Raw genomic sequence first — 17,363 nt, forward strand, 5'->3', positions numbered from 1 at the left:
CCACATCTGGAATCCTATGTCCAGTTCTGGGCTCCCTGATACAAGAGATAGTCCAGTGTGAGTGAGTCCAGTGAAGGGCCATGAAACTGATAAAGGTCTTGAAGCACTGTCATACAAGGAGAGACTGAGGGAGCTGGGGTTGTTTAGCCTGGAGTAGAAAGGGCTGGGGGGGCAACTTATCAACGTGTATGGATACCTGATGGGAGAGTGTGAAAAAGATAGCGACAGACTTCTCTGCGGGGGGCCAGTGTCACGCTAAAAGGCAGCAGGCACATGTTGACATATGGGGAATAAAGGCTTTTTTTCTGATGTTTAAATTGTGTTTTTTCTGAGCAAACTGCAACTAATTGCTCTGAGAGATTGTGGAGTCTCCATCTGTGGAGACTGACCCTGAGTAATCTGCTCTAGTTTACTCTGTTTTAAGGTTGGGGAGGGAGACGTTGGACTAGATGGTCTCCAGAGGGCTGTTCCAACTTCAGCAATTCTGTTATTCTCTGAAAAGCAATTATGAATAGATTGGGCTACGGAGTCCTAGTTAGCCTGCATTTAGGGTACCTGTTTACTTTGGTGATTGATGTTGACAGTTATAAACCTTTCTGGAGAAGATTATCCAAAAACTAGCATTTCAGCTGCCTGGATTTACAGTGCTGCACTGAGTTTGGATTGCTAATCCTTTACCTGATGAGTGTAAAATATTGGACAAATAGTCACCTTTTAGGAGAAGAGGTGAAGTTGGACTAGGACATACAGGACCTTCTAAGAACTATATGGCAACTGACCTTGCTTTCCTGACAGACAGCATGCAGGTACTAGAAATCAGACGGCTATTTGTGAGATTCCTAGCTGAAGGAAGAGACACGGACCAGGGGAAGAGTAGGGTCTGGCTCCTTTTCCAACAAACATCTACAGGCTAGCAGAGGAGATAGGTACAGAATGTTAGTTCTGTATGTGATTAAGAGACACAGGATCACTATAAAAGTGTTCAGACTTGTCTGTTCTTGAAGTATGCTGTATTAGTATTGCTTCGGAGTGTTAAAAAGCAGGTGCACAAAAACCTTTGTATAGACAAATGTAATAGAGATGGGAACAAATACTGTCAGACACAGTTGTAGTTCTTCAACTTGAAATATGAAAAGCAGAAGCTGAAAATTGGATTTCATGAGTAAACACTTTCTAGTTTGAACACAATTAGTAAGGCACTTGGTTACTCACAGATATGTGTGCTGGAAAGCAAAATAAAGTGGGGATGTACTCAATGTAGCCCAAGTGGGAGCACTGGCAAAATAATACATCAGTTTCCAGTATCCTCATTTGAAAAGTGATGATAAATATGAAGATGTTCAAAATGAGATGCATCTTAACTAGTAAACAGCTGATCAGTGGTTGTGTTATTTTCTCCATGTTTTTGAGGCCACTTTAGATTTTCTTTACCAAAGATCGAATCAAACTTAAGAGCTTGCTGAACAAAATGGTTAAGAAATCTTGTTCTGGGCAGCTTCAGGAAGTCACGGTAGATGATACTGTCAGAGTATCAATCCAGATAGTGATACTAGGCATATCTTAATATATCCTTTTGTAATTTACATAGTAACTGTTGATTTCTTGAGCTTTCTAAATACTGAAGTTCTAAATAACCACACCGAAAAGGTGTGAATTGCAAAAGCTGGTATGCATTAAGTGTAGCTTTTGTGCCATATCTTGAAGTACCCTCTCAATTAGTCTTCAGCTTCCCTGTTTTTCATTGGTGGTTCTTCCGGCTCACTTTTCCTGCTCTGTGAAGAGGTGATAGGAAGAAATCATCTTACTTTGAGAGAGATAGATTCTACGTTTATGTTGAATGAAGTTTTACTGGCTCAGTCTTTGCTTTATTTTAACATGTGCCTCAGTACGCTTGCAATCAGTTACATAATATTTTGATCTATTCAAGATCAGACTCCAAAACAGCAACTTCAGCGAATTCCATATATCTATTTAAAACAGCTGTTGTAAAATACTACAAGCTCTTCTGTGTGTTACGGAATGGTAACATTCTGTTTATTGAGCAAGAACTGCTAGGAAAACAGCAGATACTAACTTATTTATTCTGATTTTGACAAAAACTTGAGCTTCATTTTGCACTGTTTGCTTCTAAACCAATAGGAATGCTAGTTCCTGTATTTAGGAATTAAATTTCAGTCAGCCTGAACTGAAATTACAGTGATCTTCAGGTTGTAATGTTAGGTTTTTAAGTTCATATTGCTCCAGTTACGCCTTTTGTGTTAATGTGGCTTTTCATTCAACTATTATTTTTTTCCTGAGTGAAGAAACTCTAATGTAATAAAGGATTACTGAATTCAGTGTGTTGCCACTGTTATCAGGTGTAAGTATAAATATATGAGGATAAACAAAAAACTAAAATCTGAAAGGGCACAACCTTTTTTTTTCTCCACTTCCAGCCTCTCTTCTCCCACCAAACTGAAACATAGGACGTTTTTTTTTCGGTTTGTAAAGTTCATATATTGTTGGTGGTATATAATGTTAAATTCAGGGATATTTCTTGACTGTTCTGTTTTTATTTGGTTCCTGGGTTCATTATTTCTGTTCTTTGATGATCTTGAATTTCTTGGTCCTGTAGAGAAAGGCGTAAAAGGAAGAGCAGAAGTCTCTCCAAGTCTCCTAAAACATCCAAAACAACAAAAAGAAAGTCTTCACGAACTCCTTCTCCGAGAAGGTCAGTTTGATTTAAACATAAAGGTTAATGAGGAGCAAAGGAGGAAGAATTTTCAGTATTCTCAATGTTTTACTTCCTTTTCACTAATCATCTCAGATGATTTCAGTTGGTCAGCATGATTCAGTTTTAAATTAAAAGAAACCAAACAAAAACATTCTTCAGTTTGAGTTTTGGTATGCTTTCAACTAGAGAGTTTCAAATCTGTCAACAATGCAAATTTGCTTCAAATCAGTAAAAGTCCTTAATCAAATACAAATTAATTTTGTTTTCTCTTTGCAAATACCTTGTGTACTAAACACATGCACTCTTTATCTCTCTTCAATCAAAAAATCCCCTTGTCTTTATGAAGGGAGTTTTGTTACGTTTTGGCGTTTTTTTTGGAAAACCCACAGGTGAGAGTTTAGTTTGCAGTTAAATGGTTTAAAGTTTGGATTAAATTCTGATTTGAGTAAAAATTTTGTGAAACAGAAACAAGAAAGAAAAAAAAAGAGAAAGAGATACAAATAATGAAAGAAGAGAAAGAGAACGCTCCACCTCCAAGAAAAAAAGTAGTAAAGAAAAAGAGGGAAAGGAGAAGTCTGACAAAGGCGCCGCTACTTTGAAGGTAAGCTATGTGACTAAATGATAAGCAGAGTGAAGTGATGCTAGTGGAGCCATTATTGAAATTTCCTCACCTCTTTTTCTTTCTTTTCCTCCTCCCTTCTTTTTCTCCTGTTTTCCTTACCAAATTATTACCATTTGGGTTTAGCTTTTGCCAGTTGGAGGCCTACAGTTGGTGTTAGTGGGCCAGTTTGATAAGTCTCCATGTTTCAACTTTACTGGACCTATAAGAGCTTGTGTGAGTAGGTTACAGAAAGACTTTGCTTTGGTTTCTCTTTCCGGTTCCGTGCCATATGTTAGGACTTGGCTGGCTGCCTATTTGTACGAGCGGGCAGAAAGCAGACTGTGTAACTGAGGAGCAGCATTCAGGGACAGCTTGGCTGTCAAGCTGAAAAGACTATTCTTTTAATAAACTTTCACTGCTGTTCAGCCTCTCCCTGATTGCTTTGGTCCTGGTCTGCATATTGGACTCTGCAGCAGTAAAGTTGAAGAGCTGGGGAAGAGTTGCCCTGCAAAATTGAAGGTGATGTGATTAAGAAAAGAAGCATCTTCAAATTGTTCAGTCATAGAATTTGAAAAGCAGCATGCCTTTAAAGAGTAGTTTGTTGCACTCAGAATTATTCAGCTGTTACAAAACATCTGGTTTGGGTGACTTGGTCCACATGCTTAAGTAATTATCTTACCCAAGAACTCTTAAAATGCATGAGATACCGGACAAAAAATATAAAAGAAAAATTTTAACCCTATTTTATTTAGAAAATATGATGAAATTTTGATTTCTGGAGCTGTTACTGATAGGTTCCGTGATGCTGCTTGTTCTGTTTTTTCTGGATGTTGATGATAAAGACAGATCACACTATAGCATGATTTCTCGGATGGTGAGTTGTTATGAGTGCCTAACTTCAGCCAATTGAAAAGAAAACTTTTTTAAAAAAAGAAAAGAAGACGCTTACACGCCTATTCTAAAAATTGCGAGATAAGATAGGCATGTAAAAATTGAGAAAATGAAAATACCAAGAGTTGTTTGGAAATCATTTCCTATAATGTTAAGATGATGATTTTTTTTTTTTTTGTAAAATAATTTTATCTTTGGTAGGACAAAGATCACACTAAAGAGGATCAGAATTCGGAAACTGACAAGGAAGTAGACAACAGAGATACACAAAGGACAGATGAAGTCAAAGTACAACAGAATGGTAACTGTCAACCAAATGAAGAAGACCTCTCAATTAAAATGGAAGAGGTTTAAAGCAAAGAATGGACCTCTGATTCAACTAAGGAACGCAATCCAAAGCTTTTTATTTCCCAGAATGAGGAAGAAAATGTCAAAGCAATCAACCTGAACACGTTGATAGTACTAGTAGCTCTTCCAATTCTTGTGATAGCTTTGTTGTTTCTTGCTGTAAAGCAAGAGAGCACGGACCAGTAGTTACACCATGAAAAGGCAGATGCCATCAGAACTATTCATCTCTGAAAACCCATGCATTTCCATGATGGCTGTACTTATTTGTAAAATGATTTATGTTAAGTTCTGCCATAAGCTGTTACAAATAAGTAGAAACTGAAAGATGTAAACCTGTACTACCCAAAAAAGCTGAAGATATGCATTGAAGGTTGTTTAAAATACTGCTTGTTGATGAATTTTCTATTGTTTTACCTTGTGGGTTAAAAAATCCGCAAAAACTTCAATGTGTACTGTTTGATGTGCTTGGAAATGGTGCATAAATATACACACTTTCTTTTGTTGTAAATGACAACTGTAGGGAAAGGGTTTTTAAACACAAACATAGTTTTACGGTTCTTATGTTAAATACCCCCTGACTAGTATGTTTTTCATTTGCGCACTGCTTGAGATTCTTGGGTTTTATTATTTAAAAGAATTTCTTACTAATATCCCTAAAATTAATATTTCTTTTAAAGTATTTGAACAATGCATGCTACTTTTCTGTTCCTAAGAGGAACATTGCCATGTTATAGATGATAGGTTAGCTTACTTAGTTATTTTGGGGTTGTTTTGGTTTTTTTTGTTTTCTTTTGTCCTTCCAGAAGTGAGCACATCTGTATGATATTATCAGAAATTACAGCTGTGTTTTTAGCCATACTGCAGTGTGTCTATTCAGCTGCAAATAGTATAGGTGCCATTATGAAAATAAATTTTTCTTATTTGTTTAAAAAATACGGGAGCACAAGCAGAAGCTTTAGTGCCTTCTTAAAATGTGGTATTTTCTAGAAAGGTATGTGTTATTATTCATTTTCAGCTAAATCTTACATGATCTCTATTGCTATTTTGCCACCACCATACTGTAGACAAGAATGCAAGTGACTTGCCAGAACGATTGATTCACTTGTTAAAATACTAAATCGCCATTTTTACTTTTATTTTTTATTTTTAGAAGAGATTTATAGATTAAAGATGCAGTTTGGGGACCACCACTGTACAAAAGTAGTAGCTGAATACAAAGCATTTTATGATCACCTGCATCAAAGACAGCCCTTTAGACACGTAACCTGCATTTGGATGGCCTTAATTGTTACCTCTCCATCATCTTCTCTGATAGCTGTTGGGTGATGTAAAAGGAATTGTATGCAAAGAAGGGGAGATAAATAATTTGGGAAAGAAAGTTCTAATTAACACAGGAGTTATATGGTAGAGATTGTTTTTTCAGCCTTTGGGGAGAAAGGATGTAAGAAGAGAATGACAAAGCAGATATTTTTGTCAAGGTAAAACATGGCTTGTGTTCTCTGAATAATTTAATTGGTTACATGAGATTTCGTAAGAGTCATACCTTTAAAACTTACTTATACCTAAAATCGAGTAGATTATTTTTAATACAACTTAATACAATCAAATGACTTAATTGCCTTACCTCATGGGAAGAGTTATTTCTTTCAGTTAAAACCCGAACTTAACAGCATATTCACTATTTGCTTTCCATTTGTTTTCCTTTTCATTTGCATAGTCAATTCTTCAAAAAAAAAAAAAAAGAAAACATATTACAAGGAATGAAATATTTGCCCAATTCCTAAGGTAATGAAACACAGTTTGATTGTGAAGCTACTTAATCACTCTTCATTTTCAGTAGGATTTAATGTTCTTGCCACTGTGTACGTTTAAGACTATGGAAAATGCTTTACCATGTAAAGTATAGACAGTCATTTTTGTGATGTTTAAGCCACATGCTGTTGGCTGGTAAACAGCTTATTCTGATAAAAGAATGACAAATCTGTATGCTTACAGGAAGACTGTGAAGGATTGTGTCTTGCAACAACAGCTGTCTTATTTATGATGTGTAAGTAGCATAGAGCAAAGAGATTGTTTGTATACTTGTTATCTTTGGTACCATTTCACTAATAAAATTAAGTATTTTAGAGGGAAATTTCTGCTGGTACATACTTATTAAAGGAATATTTTTAGTTGATCTGGTCTTATTCAGGCAGCTTCTTTGATTTGAAATGTAGATACCAGTGAAAATATACATGTATTATTTATAATATCTTTGAAAAGCTAAGTTTCTTCTTGGGGAGGAATTGGAATTCTTGCAGGGTGTCATGTTTCAGCTGATATTAGTTGATTTCTTGAGTTTTGTTGTCCTGAAATTGCATAGCTCTATTATATATCAGTTACAGAATATGTAAAGGATTGTGTACAGTTAGCTAATAAACATGCCTTTAGAAATTAATAGTTAAGGATGCCAGCATTACTAGCTAATTTATCACATGTGTAAGTCCATATGCAGCACATTGTTACATTGTATGTGAATTAATGATTCCCATACAAAAAGGTTTGGGTTTTTTTTTAAAAAAAAAGGTAAAAAAAGAAAACCCCAAACCAACCAACCACCAAACACACACATTTCCTCCCCACCCCAAGTCATATTTTCTTACAAATGCTGTATTTTCTGGTTTTGCTTTGTAAATACTCTGCAAATCTGTGAGGTAGTTAAGTTCTGTCTATTCGTATTAGGTGTTTTACAGTTCCCTTTTTCCTAAAAAGTTACTACGAGAGAGTTATTCTTCTGTAAAATGCCTGTCTCTGCAGAGGGTAGCTCATTTTTAAACCAGGTAGTGTAGCACAGTAATGAAGTTCCTGCTTGCTCCAATGGGATTGTGTGCATCATCCATTGAATGTGTCCATCTGCCACTGGAAGTCCATCGCCTTGGTCATTAACAAGTTTTGCATGCTGAGCTGCCGTGTCAGGTTGTTTGGGTTTGCACTTGATAAATGAGATTAAATTGCGTGGATGTTTTAAGAACAGTGTAGTTCATGATAGCTGTGTTGTTTTAAATGTAACTTCACTTGAGTCAGCCTTTATTTGAAAATGTTGTGACTCGTAATTGCTCAGAAAAGTGATGCTAAGGTGCCATTTTGCTAAGACCATGTAAAGCACGTATCCATTAGTGACCACAGTTATTTCACAGCAGTATTTCTGCATAACAGATAGGATTTTTCTTTGGATTCTGAAAGAAGGAGGTGGCAGAAGACAACAACAGGATTCCAAGCTCAAAATAGTGTTGTCCGCCTATAGGTTTACACGGGTGTGAGGGATGAAATTTTGTTTGCAGACACTGATAATAGTATGGTGTGTAAGGAATACTGTTCTTCATATTTCAAAATTAGAACTAAGTGGGGGGAAAAAGCGCTTCAGTTGGAAACTAGAAACATCTGAAGAACGCCTGAGAAATCAGCAAAACCTGGGTCATGGCTACTCATTAGGCACCTGCTAATTTTTTTGATGGCAGTTTCATGCAGATACGTGTGAACTGGCTTTACGTGAGCTGGCTAACGGCAGCGACATGCGCACAGCTGGGATTCTGAAATGAGCTGTGGCCACCTGCGAGTGCTTCCTGTGCTGCAGAGCGGGTGAATTCCGTAGCCGGTAGCCTGCGTTGCGTTGCTTGCTGGAGTTCTCTGCCCCGCTTACAGCTATGGCAGTATCTGAAATTACTTTGAAACTCTGCAGACCTGTTATGTAGTAGCTTCTCTGTGCTGCCCTTGGCTTCCGTAAGAGTTACTAGATTTAGGGAGTTCTGCAATTTTCTTTTGGCCTAAGGAAGAGGAAAAAAGTAAAAGCTGCTTTGTATGATACAAACTATTGTATACTTCATGCCTGTCCTTATTACAGTGTTATTTTTTTTTCATTCACGTCTATGACCGTGTCAAGCGGTATTGCCATAGTGATGTGCGTACCTCCTACTTTTAGGTCTGAAGTATCTCTGCATCGCTGTCTTTTTGTTAGTTTGTAATGAAAGAAGGTTGCAGTTCATGTATTTTAATTTTGCTAGCTATTCGCTTAGAGGAAAAAAAACCAATCCACCAGACAAAAATAATCTTGAATTTTGTAAATTTTACTGTGAAAATTGTATTATGACAGTAAAACAAATAATGTTAAAATATGTGAATTCTGAACAAAGGCTTGCAAACTAGGACATATTATGGGTCCCACCTGCCACTTGGTGGTACTTTCAGTTTTATAGCAATCGATTATTGCCTTTGGTGTTATCATACTTTTGGACTTAGTGACACAAATGCTGAGATCTGTAAATGGCTAAAATAATGTAAATCAGTAGGCGCTTAGTTCAGAAAGACTTAGTTTTCTCACCAGAGATTGGAGTGTGGGCAGTTGAAATTTGAGATATCATTAGTGTTATTACCTAAAGAGAATCTAAGACTTAATTTTGTTTGCTATTATGTAAACAGAAAAAAAGCTTTCAGCCTGTACCTTAGGTTTATTTTTATATGTTGAAAAGTGTAATTAAAATAATATTGAAAACTAAAAGCACTGTACAAAAAGGATTTTTTTTTAGTATATGAGAGAAATACACTTTCAGTTGTGTTTCTTTTTAAACTTTTAAATGTCTTCACATGCAGTGTTTATTTCATACTCAAGAATGCGTCATTGTAGGTAAGTGCTGTTGCAGGATCTGAGCACAGTAATATGGGGGTTTCTTCTGTATTATTTTCAATATAAACCAGCTTAATAAGCTTGTCTGACAATATGTGGAGGCAGCTACTTTCCCCATAGTTTTGAGGAGACGCAGCTCCAACAGTTTGATTCTGTATTGCTTAAGTAAATACTACAGTTGAGAAGCTATCTATGAACTTCAGTTTTTGCAGTATTTTCTGAAACCGTGAACTTCTATTATCCAAGACAGTTTTATGATTGTTAAGCTTAATACGGGAGAACATGGTCATCAAAAATGAGTTTTCAGCTGTTTATGTATTTTTTTGAAAGTTTCAGCTTACACTTTTTTCAATTCATTACATTTTTTACATTCATCTAGTACCAAATTTGACACAAAACTAGAGGTTTTTCAGTTTCTAGTACAAAATTATGTTCCATACTAATCCTGTTTATGAAATTATTCTTCTCCCATTGAAAAGTTTACATGTGTCTTTTTTGCCCTGAAAGACTGTTATCAGCAATGGTGAAAGAATCATTTTGTCTTTCTTTCACTCAGTCTTTAATGAGGCTGCCAGTTAAGTAGCTTTCTTAGAAGAGGTGGTTGTTGCTCTACTGGATAAAACCTTCCTTAGTGCAAAGATTTAGAGCTACAGCTGCACTGATGAGTAAATCATGGGCCACTTAGAAATTGCTACTTCATAAATACATAATTTTCATAATATTTTAATCAAAGGAATGAGTGATCTGCTCTGGAAACATCAAGAGAGTAATTTGACATGCACAGCTCGTGTAGTCTATCAGTAGATCCTTTCTGGAATTTTTCCCAGTGATACGGGAGCTGTAATTGATTTGTCATACACCTGTCACAGTCTTGAGTTCAGATACACCTGGGGAACCTAAGCACTACAGCAGCAAAAATATTATTTGCCTTCTCTAAGTTTGGTATTTCTGGTAATAAAGTAGGTCTTCTAAGCTTAATGGGCATATAACCAAACTTGTTCCATGTTGGTAGAGTGTATTTTTGCATTAATGAAGCAACTATGAAATGGTACAAGTAAAGAAATGTCAAATGCCGCTATTATGTTCTTATTTTTGTAAATAAGCAGTGTCCCAGAGTTTTAACGGTGTCATAAACTCACTTCCACTAAATTTAGATGAGATACAGAAATGGCTGTGAAGCAATTTTTTTTTTTTTTTTTTTTTTTTTTTGCTACATCTGCCCCAGAGGGTCAAGTGCTTTTTAACTAAGTCTGTTGGACTGATACTGACAATAATATTACAGGAAAGGTGGTGAGAGGTTAAAGTAATTGAATGTATCATCACTGTTCAGTTACGGAAGAGGCTTCTGAGTCCCCTGCCTGAGCAGGGGATTTTCTTCTCCAGAGAAAACTACCATAGTTCCAGCAGGGAGAGCCTGTCACTTTTAAACAGTAAGTTAATAAATGTGGCTGTATAGAAGTGTATGTCAAAATTCCTTTTTCTTTTATTTATTTATTTTTTAAAGTAGTATCAGGAGTTCATGCAGAGCTTCTGACATTAACAGTACATGTCAATTTATTGTCATGGATATTTTCATATTAAAATTCACTGTTTTCAGTGCTTAAGCTTCTCTGTTGCCTTGTGTAATGTGTAAGAATCTAAATAAACAGCAGTGATTAAGGAGCAAAAGTTTGAGATGTGCTTCTCAACAGACTTTAACTTGCTCAGTAGGGATCTTGTGATTTTTGAGAGCAGTCATGTCCATAATGGGACTTGTGGCTGGTTTAACTCCTACTGATCAGGTAATTTAGTCAACACATCCACGGTCTGGATAACTGCATTTCACTGTGCTGCTCCTCCGAATGTGAAAGCAGGGAAAAACAGATCTGAGAAATATACTGAGATGTTTTAGCAATGGTTCAAAATCACATACAGCTATTTATATTACATACTACCTAATTTCCTTAAGTAATTACTCACTAAAAAGAAATTCTTTTTAGAGGAGGTGTTTGAAAAGCGACTAAAAAAGTGACAGTCTATTAAAATCTAACTTTTTATGTATGTGGCTTGTTTTGCCTACTTATTTTAAGAAAAAAGGCCGACCATGAGTGTTAGTACTCGTCTTTCGTTAAGTGTGCTGCTTCAGTATCAGATCTGGGGAAGACTGTGCTGCTCCTGTTTTTCTCCCTACAAATCTTACATTTCTTTTTAAAGATAGAGCCTAAAGAAAACCTTGATTTTTATTGAAGTAGTATTTTAAATGGTTGATTCAGATTATTGGATTTAAAAGTTCAGAGCGGGTGCATTGATGCACATGAAATGTGAAGATTAACAAGTGTATTATCATTTGCTTTCACTGGATTTGTGCCTTACTGCAGTGAGGTGACATTTTCCACAATTGTTCCTCTGCTTTGTTCAATTTTAAGGGCATACTCCTCTTACTTTACTAAAACTTGTTTAATAAGTCTTCTGAGCTGTTAAATACTTGTTTTTCTACTATCTTAGCGTTTTCTTCACAAGTATTCAACTCTTCTGCATCCCAGTCATCCTGTCCGGTCTCCTCAGGATGAGGTATCTAGTAAGGACTAGACTTGTTGGAGCCGTGCTGTAAATTATGCTGACCCATGTTACAGATCAGCCTCAAGCTAAATGGTTAGTATTTCTGAACGACCCATTACACAGAATAGATAGAAAGACGTTATGAGATGGTATGTATTAACCAGGAGCAAACATGCAGTGCTTTTTGGTTAGTTTCAGTGTGCCCAGTTAAATTCTCCTCTAGCCAGTGGAGATTTTGGGTAGATATGTTATTAGTTTATTGGGATGCAGAGAAGAGGGGCCCGCTTCTACAAAAGATGTCGACTGTGTATTTATGATGTTAATTGCAAGGTGTTATTTGATCTGTCCAAGTTCCGTTTGTATCAGCAAGGAGATGCTTTGATCCGTTAAAGGTCCCTGGAGCTGTAGATAAGTTTGTTCTGTTGCTTAATCTCCAAAGAGGAAGGAAAGATGACAGCTGTACGTTTATGGTGTGAGCCTGGGAGAGCTGGAGACTCCTTTATGGTGCCATTTCTCAAATAGTCTGGGACATGCAGTTAAGTCACTGAAATACTCTGTTCTATTTGTAACAGGCCTTACAATACTTGCTTTATTCAACAAAGTGTGGCTTTGCTGATTAAAGTGTACTTCAGAACCTTTTGATCGGAGCAAGTGTTAGACCTGGGTCATTGCATTGCACTGAATGGATTAGAAATGGACATTTACTGTGCTTTTATGGCTAGATGAAAGATGGTAGCCAAGTGTTGCATAAGTTAATTCATTCTAATAAATCAGATTCCCTTTGATCATTCTTACCTGGGGTAATTTATAGCTGTAAGGACTGTAGTAATTCAGTAGATGATAATAAAACATAGAACTCCTACTTACTTTATTTAAGAATTTTCTTCTGTCAGATGTCTAATGCTATTCCAACAGTTGCTCATAATTGCAATTGGGAAGAGTCGCATATCCCTTTTGAAGTGATCATGTTTCATGGCTTCTGTGTCATCCTCTGCCTATAAGATAAGAAATTTTTGCCTTTATGGTCTTTATAGAGAGGGACAAATAGAGATCAATAAAGAGCATAAAGGCATAAATTATTATTTTAGAGGCTGTATCAGCCTTCCAGATCATAGCTCTCAAGAGTTTTATCAAAGCAGTCGAGCATCATTCCTGTTCCCTGTCTCCCCCGAGTTTAGAAGAGCGTAAAGGGGTGAGTCCACGGCTGCTGGTTCCACTGCTGATTCATCTTCTGAGTGACAGGCACACATGTGAGATGCAAAGTGCCTAACCTTAGTGACCAAATGTCTCTGTCCGGGATAATATGATTATTTATACCGTGTAAACTGTTGCTGCTGCTTGGTGCTTAGCTAGTTGGAAGCTGTGACAACATTTTGGTGGAGGAGGAGGGTTGGGTTTGGGGCCAACGGGTAAGAACTGCGTATGGTTCGGTCTCCCTATTCCTTTTTGTGTTATGAAAGTGTGAACTTGCATAGTATGAACTATGACTTGAGATGGAGTGGAAGACCAGGTGTATAAAGCATGAATGGCTAACGGCTGTGCTGGTTGAAGGGGACTGCAGGTGTGAAAGTGGCTCAGTTGCATCGTGAGACAGAGGAATGAAAGTAGTTTGCAATGAGACCCTGCGGTCAGACGGGCACTTAGGCAGGATGCTGATTTCGGGCTTAAACAGAAACTTGGCTTTACCACTGTGATTTGATAACCTTTTAACACCAGCTTTACAGAAAGCTCATGGTGTTCTTGCTTTGTGATCACTGCGGTACTGATGGCAATATACCTTTTCCAGCACAATACTTTGAATCAACAGACAGAAACCTTCATTTTTTAATATGGTTCTGTGTATCACTTTACCAAGACTTTCTAAATTGCATTCTGGGATTTCATGTAGCAATACTTTGTTTTGAAAATGTTGCCCTTCATTCCTGTGAACACAGGCTGGTTTGAATGTCCTGAGAGAGAAATCTCCAAGAAAGTTTCAAGCCCCTTAAGGCTTGTTTGAGGGGATTACAGTGGAGAAACAGAAATGTTCAAGCCAGAATCTGTCCTGGAATTTCAAAAAGTGCAAGTGTGACAGCTAGTGTAGGAAGAGCATCTGCCGCACTGCAGTATAGAATTCAGTGCTAGAGCACCCCCTCTTGAGCTACCGCAGTAGCATGTCAGATAGTGTTTGAAATACTGCATATTTAGACATACAGTGTGCTACAGGCTTTGTTACAAGCCTACCACAAAGCACCACTATTTTTAGTGCTCTACCACTGCTATTTTAGTACCCTGATGCAGTAGTAATCTGCTAAAATGCACTGTAATGTGATGTATCTATTTATACATTAATAAAAGATACTCCATGTACAGGTTACAGAGCCTTTTTAGTCATATCTGAAATAGCTTCATTTTGACTTGAAAGATGATTAAGGGACTAGAACATCTCTCTTATGAGGAAAGGCTGAGGGACCTAGGTCTTTTTAGTCTGGAAAAAAGACGACTGAAGGGGGATGTTATCAATGCTTATAAATACTTCAAGGGTGGGTGTCAGGAGGATGGGGCCAGGCTATTCTCAGTGGTGCCCAGCGACAGGACAAAGGGTTATGAGCACAAACCTGAGCATAGGAAGTTCCACCTAAACATGAGGAGGAACTTCTTCACTTTGAGGGTGGCAGAGCACTGGAACAGGCTGCCCAGAGAGGTGGTGGAGTCTCCAACTCTGGAGACATTCAAAACCCGCCTGGACGCGTTCCTGTGCACCCTGCTCTAGGTGACCCTGCTCTGGCAGGGGGGTTGGACTAGATGATCTCCAGAGGTCCCTTCCAACCCTACCATTCTGTGACTCTGAGGACATGCCCAGCTTTACCTGGTGCCTTAGACCAACACTAGGCCACTGAGGTTGATGATGATGTTGGAGACTGGCATTTGATTATATGCAGCTAATTAGCTGATGAAATGTACTTGTTTGAACTGTTTCTTTTTTTGGGGGGTAAAGGTAATTTAAAATGCTTGGGAGCAGGAAAATGCTTTTATTTAATCTAAAACAAGAGAAAATTAAGTCAACCGGAACTCTGTAGTCCTTAGCCTATGACTGCAATGAGAGTTTTGCCAGCGTGGAAAAGGTTGGGGGGGGGACCCGTAAGGCTGGTTTCTGCTGACCCGGCTTCACACAGAGTACCGTGATGCCAGGATGCAATACCGGGCCTCCCACGCTGCAGGGCTGGCTTCAGGTCCAAAATGCATTGGGACTGCTGGAAGGACCAACTCTGCCATTACAGGGGCATAAGGAAAAATAGATGGTGTATCTTCCATTTTGTTCCTAGTGCTTGGAGCTCTGTCAGTCACCTTGTTCTCTGCATCCAAACCTTTCCTTTCATTCCTTAAAGCTTTCCAATAACCAACCAGCCTTAGTAAAAAACAAACGGAAACAAAACCAAAACACAACTGTCCTTAGAAGTTGAAAAAGTAGTATTCTCTTATGCCTGTAACTGATTCTCCAGTGTTGCTTCTCCATGTGCTAGGATCAGCACAACTTTTCATCAGATCTGGAGAACAGAAACTGAGTCATTTACAGTATAAGAAACAAAATAGATGACTATTTGCCAATAAAATATTTGATGGACACAGGATATAAAGCTCACTGCAACCCTCCATTTTCAAATACACCAACATGGAAAAAGAGAGAAACCCTGATGCTCAAAGAAATATAAAAGTAAGAAACATTCTTACAGCAAATGGCATCCAACCTAAATGACTCTGTGATTCTATTCTGTGATTCTATGAAACACTGAAGGGGTCTCTGAGGATGGGCAATGTGAATGACCATTTCTAGCACAGCAGGTTGTTTTCAGTTTTATTATTAGTATTGGATTTGTGTGGCAAGGTTTTCATAGCTGGTGGAGGGGAATGGAGGGTTAAAGGAGTGGCTTCTGTGTGAAGCTGCCAGAAGCTTCCCCTGTGCCCAGGTGAGCCAATGCCCGCCGCCTTCAAGACAGACCCACTGCTGGCCGAGGCTGAGTCCATCAGCAACAGTAGTAGCGCCTCTGTGACAACGTATTTAGGAAGAGGGGGGGAAAAACATGTGCAACAGTAGCTGGGAGAGAGGAGTGAGAATATGTGAGAGAAACAACTCTGCAGACATCCAAGTCAGTGAAGAAGGAGTGGGAGAGGTGCCAGAGAAGGTGCAAGAGCAGATATTTCCCAGCAGCCTGGATTGAAGACCATGGTGAGGCAGGCTGTCCCCCTGCAGCCCATGGAGGTCTATGGTGGAGCAGAGATCCACCTGCAGCCCATGGAGGATCCCTTGCCAAAGATCAATGGGAAGCCTGCACTGGAGCAGACTCCTCGCAGGACCTGTGACCCTGTGGAGAGAGGAGGCCACACTGGAGCAGGCTTGCTGGCAGGACTTGTGACCCTGTGGGGGACTCACGCTGGAGCAGCCTGTTCCTGAAGGAGTGCGCCCTGTGGAAAGGACCCACGTTGGAGCAGTTCATGAAGAACTGCAGCCCATGGGAAGAACCCACATTGGGGAAGTTTGTGGACGACTGTCTCCCATGGGAGGGACCCCACTGGATCAGGGGCAGAGTGTGAGGAGTCGTCCCCCTGAGGAGGAGGGAGCGGCAGAGACAATGTGTGATGAACGGACCACAACTCCCATTCCCCATCCACCTGTACCACTGAGGGGAGGAGGCAGAGAAAATTGGGAGTGAAGTTGAGCCTGGGGTTAATTTTCTCATTAACCTACTCTGATTTGATTGGTAATAACTTAAATTGATTTTCCCCAAGTCGAGTCTGTCTTGTCCGTGGTGGTAACTGGTGAGTGATCTCTCCCTGTCCCTATCTCAACCCACGAGCCTTTTGTCATATTTTCTCTCCCCTGTCCAGCTGAGGAGGGGGTGATAGAGCAGCTTGTTGGGCACCTGGTGTCCAACCAAGGTCAACCCACCGCATTAATCAAACTGGTGCTTCCACTGTAGAAATAAAATAGATATGGGGATAAGATTATTCCCCCCATTGTCATGGAGTGATTTGTTTTAGCAGCAGTCTTCTCTAAACAGTACTTAGAAGTGACGGATGAAAGCTATCCCAAGTTTTATTACCTGTGTCCATACAGATCCCATCAACACAATACCATGACACAGTTAACATCATTCAGGCAGTAGACACACAGTACCATCAAGAGAGAGAGAAAAAGGCAAACCAAGAGCCTGTGACACAGAGTCGAGAGCTCTGAGACAAGTATCTTCCGTAAGTAGAGGGCTTTAATTAAGTGCTTCATTATTTTACAGTTTTTATACCCGTAACCGCGTTGACTCAGATTGACAGGATGCCCCTGTGCTCTCTGCTTTCAGGAGGACTCTGCCCAAGTGCAGATGTCATTGTGCCATAATGGTGGCTTTTTAAGGTTGGCAAAGTACCCCAAAGGCTTAGATTTTTAGAGGATTTGTAGATATTCTGTAGCTACTATTATTCTATTTGGTAGATAATACAGAGTGAAAAAAAAAGCTCTGGAACATTGTGGTTGCTTAAATCTCCTGATGCAGACTGAGTAGCTGTTTATCTTGTCTCCAAAACACTGTGATAATTTTCAATGCTGTCTGTCTACTGCACTGTAGTCTGACCTTAAGTGT

The 17,363-nt window shown here is 38.8% G+C and overlaps 1 protein-coding gene across 4 annotated transcripts in view; it reads left to right on the forward strand.

Annotated features, from left to right (window-relative positions):
* SREK1 (splicing regulatory glutamic acid and lysine rich protein 1) overlaps positions 1 to 6,687 on the forward strand; it is a 34,857-nt gene extending 28,170 nt beyond the window's left edge. For all 4 annotated transcript variants that reach the window (XM_074571079.1, XM_074571080.1, XM_074571078.1 and 1 more), the window contains 3 exons: positions 2,615 to 2,710; positions 3,179 to 3,314; positions 4,407 to 6,687. In XM_074571079.1, the coding sequence (XP_074427180.1) occupies positions 2,615 to 2,710; positions 3,179 to 3,314; positions 4,407 to 4,559 (385 nt within the window). In that variant the 3' untranslated portion in view covers positions 4,560 to 6,687. The remainder of the gene's footprint in view (positions 1 to 2,614; positions 2,711 to 3,178; positions 3,315 to 4,406) is intronic.
* Positions 6,688 to 17,363: the final 10,676 nt, after the last annotated feature.

Source organism: Larus michahellis, chromosome Z (genome assembly GCF_964199755.1).
Source record: "Larus michahellis chromosome Z, bLarMic1.1, whole genome shotgun sequence".
Classification (NCBI taxonomy): Eukaryota; Metazoa; Chordata; class Aves; order Charadriiformes; family Laridae; genus Larus; species Larus michahellis.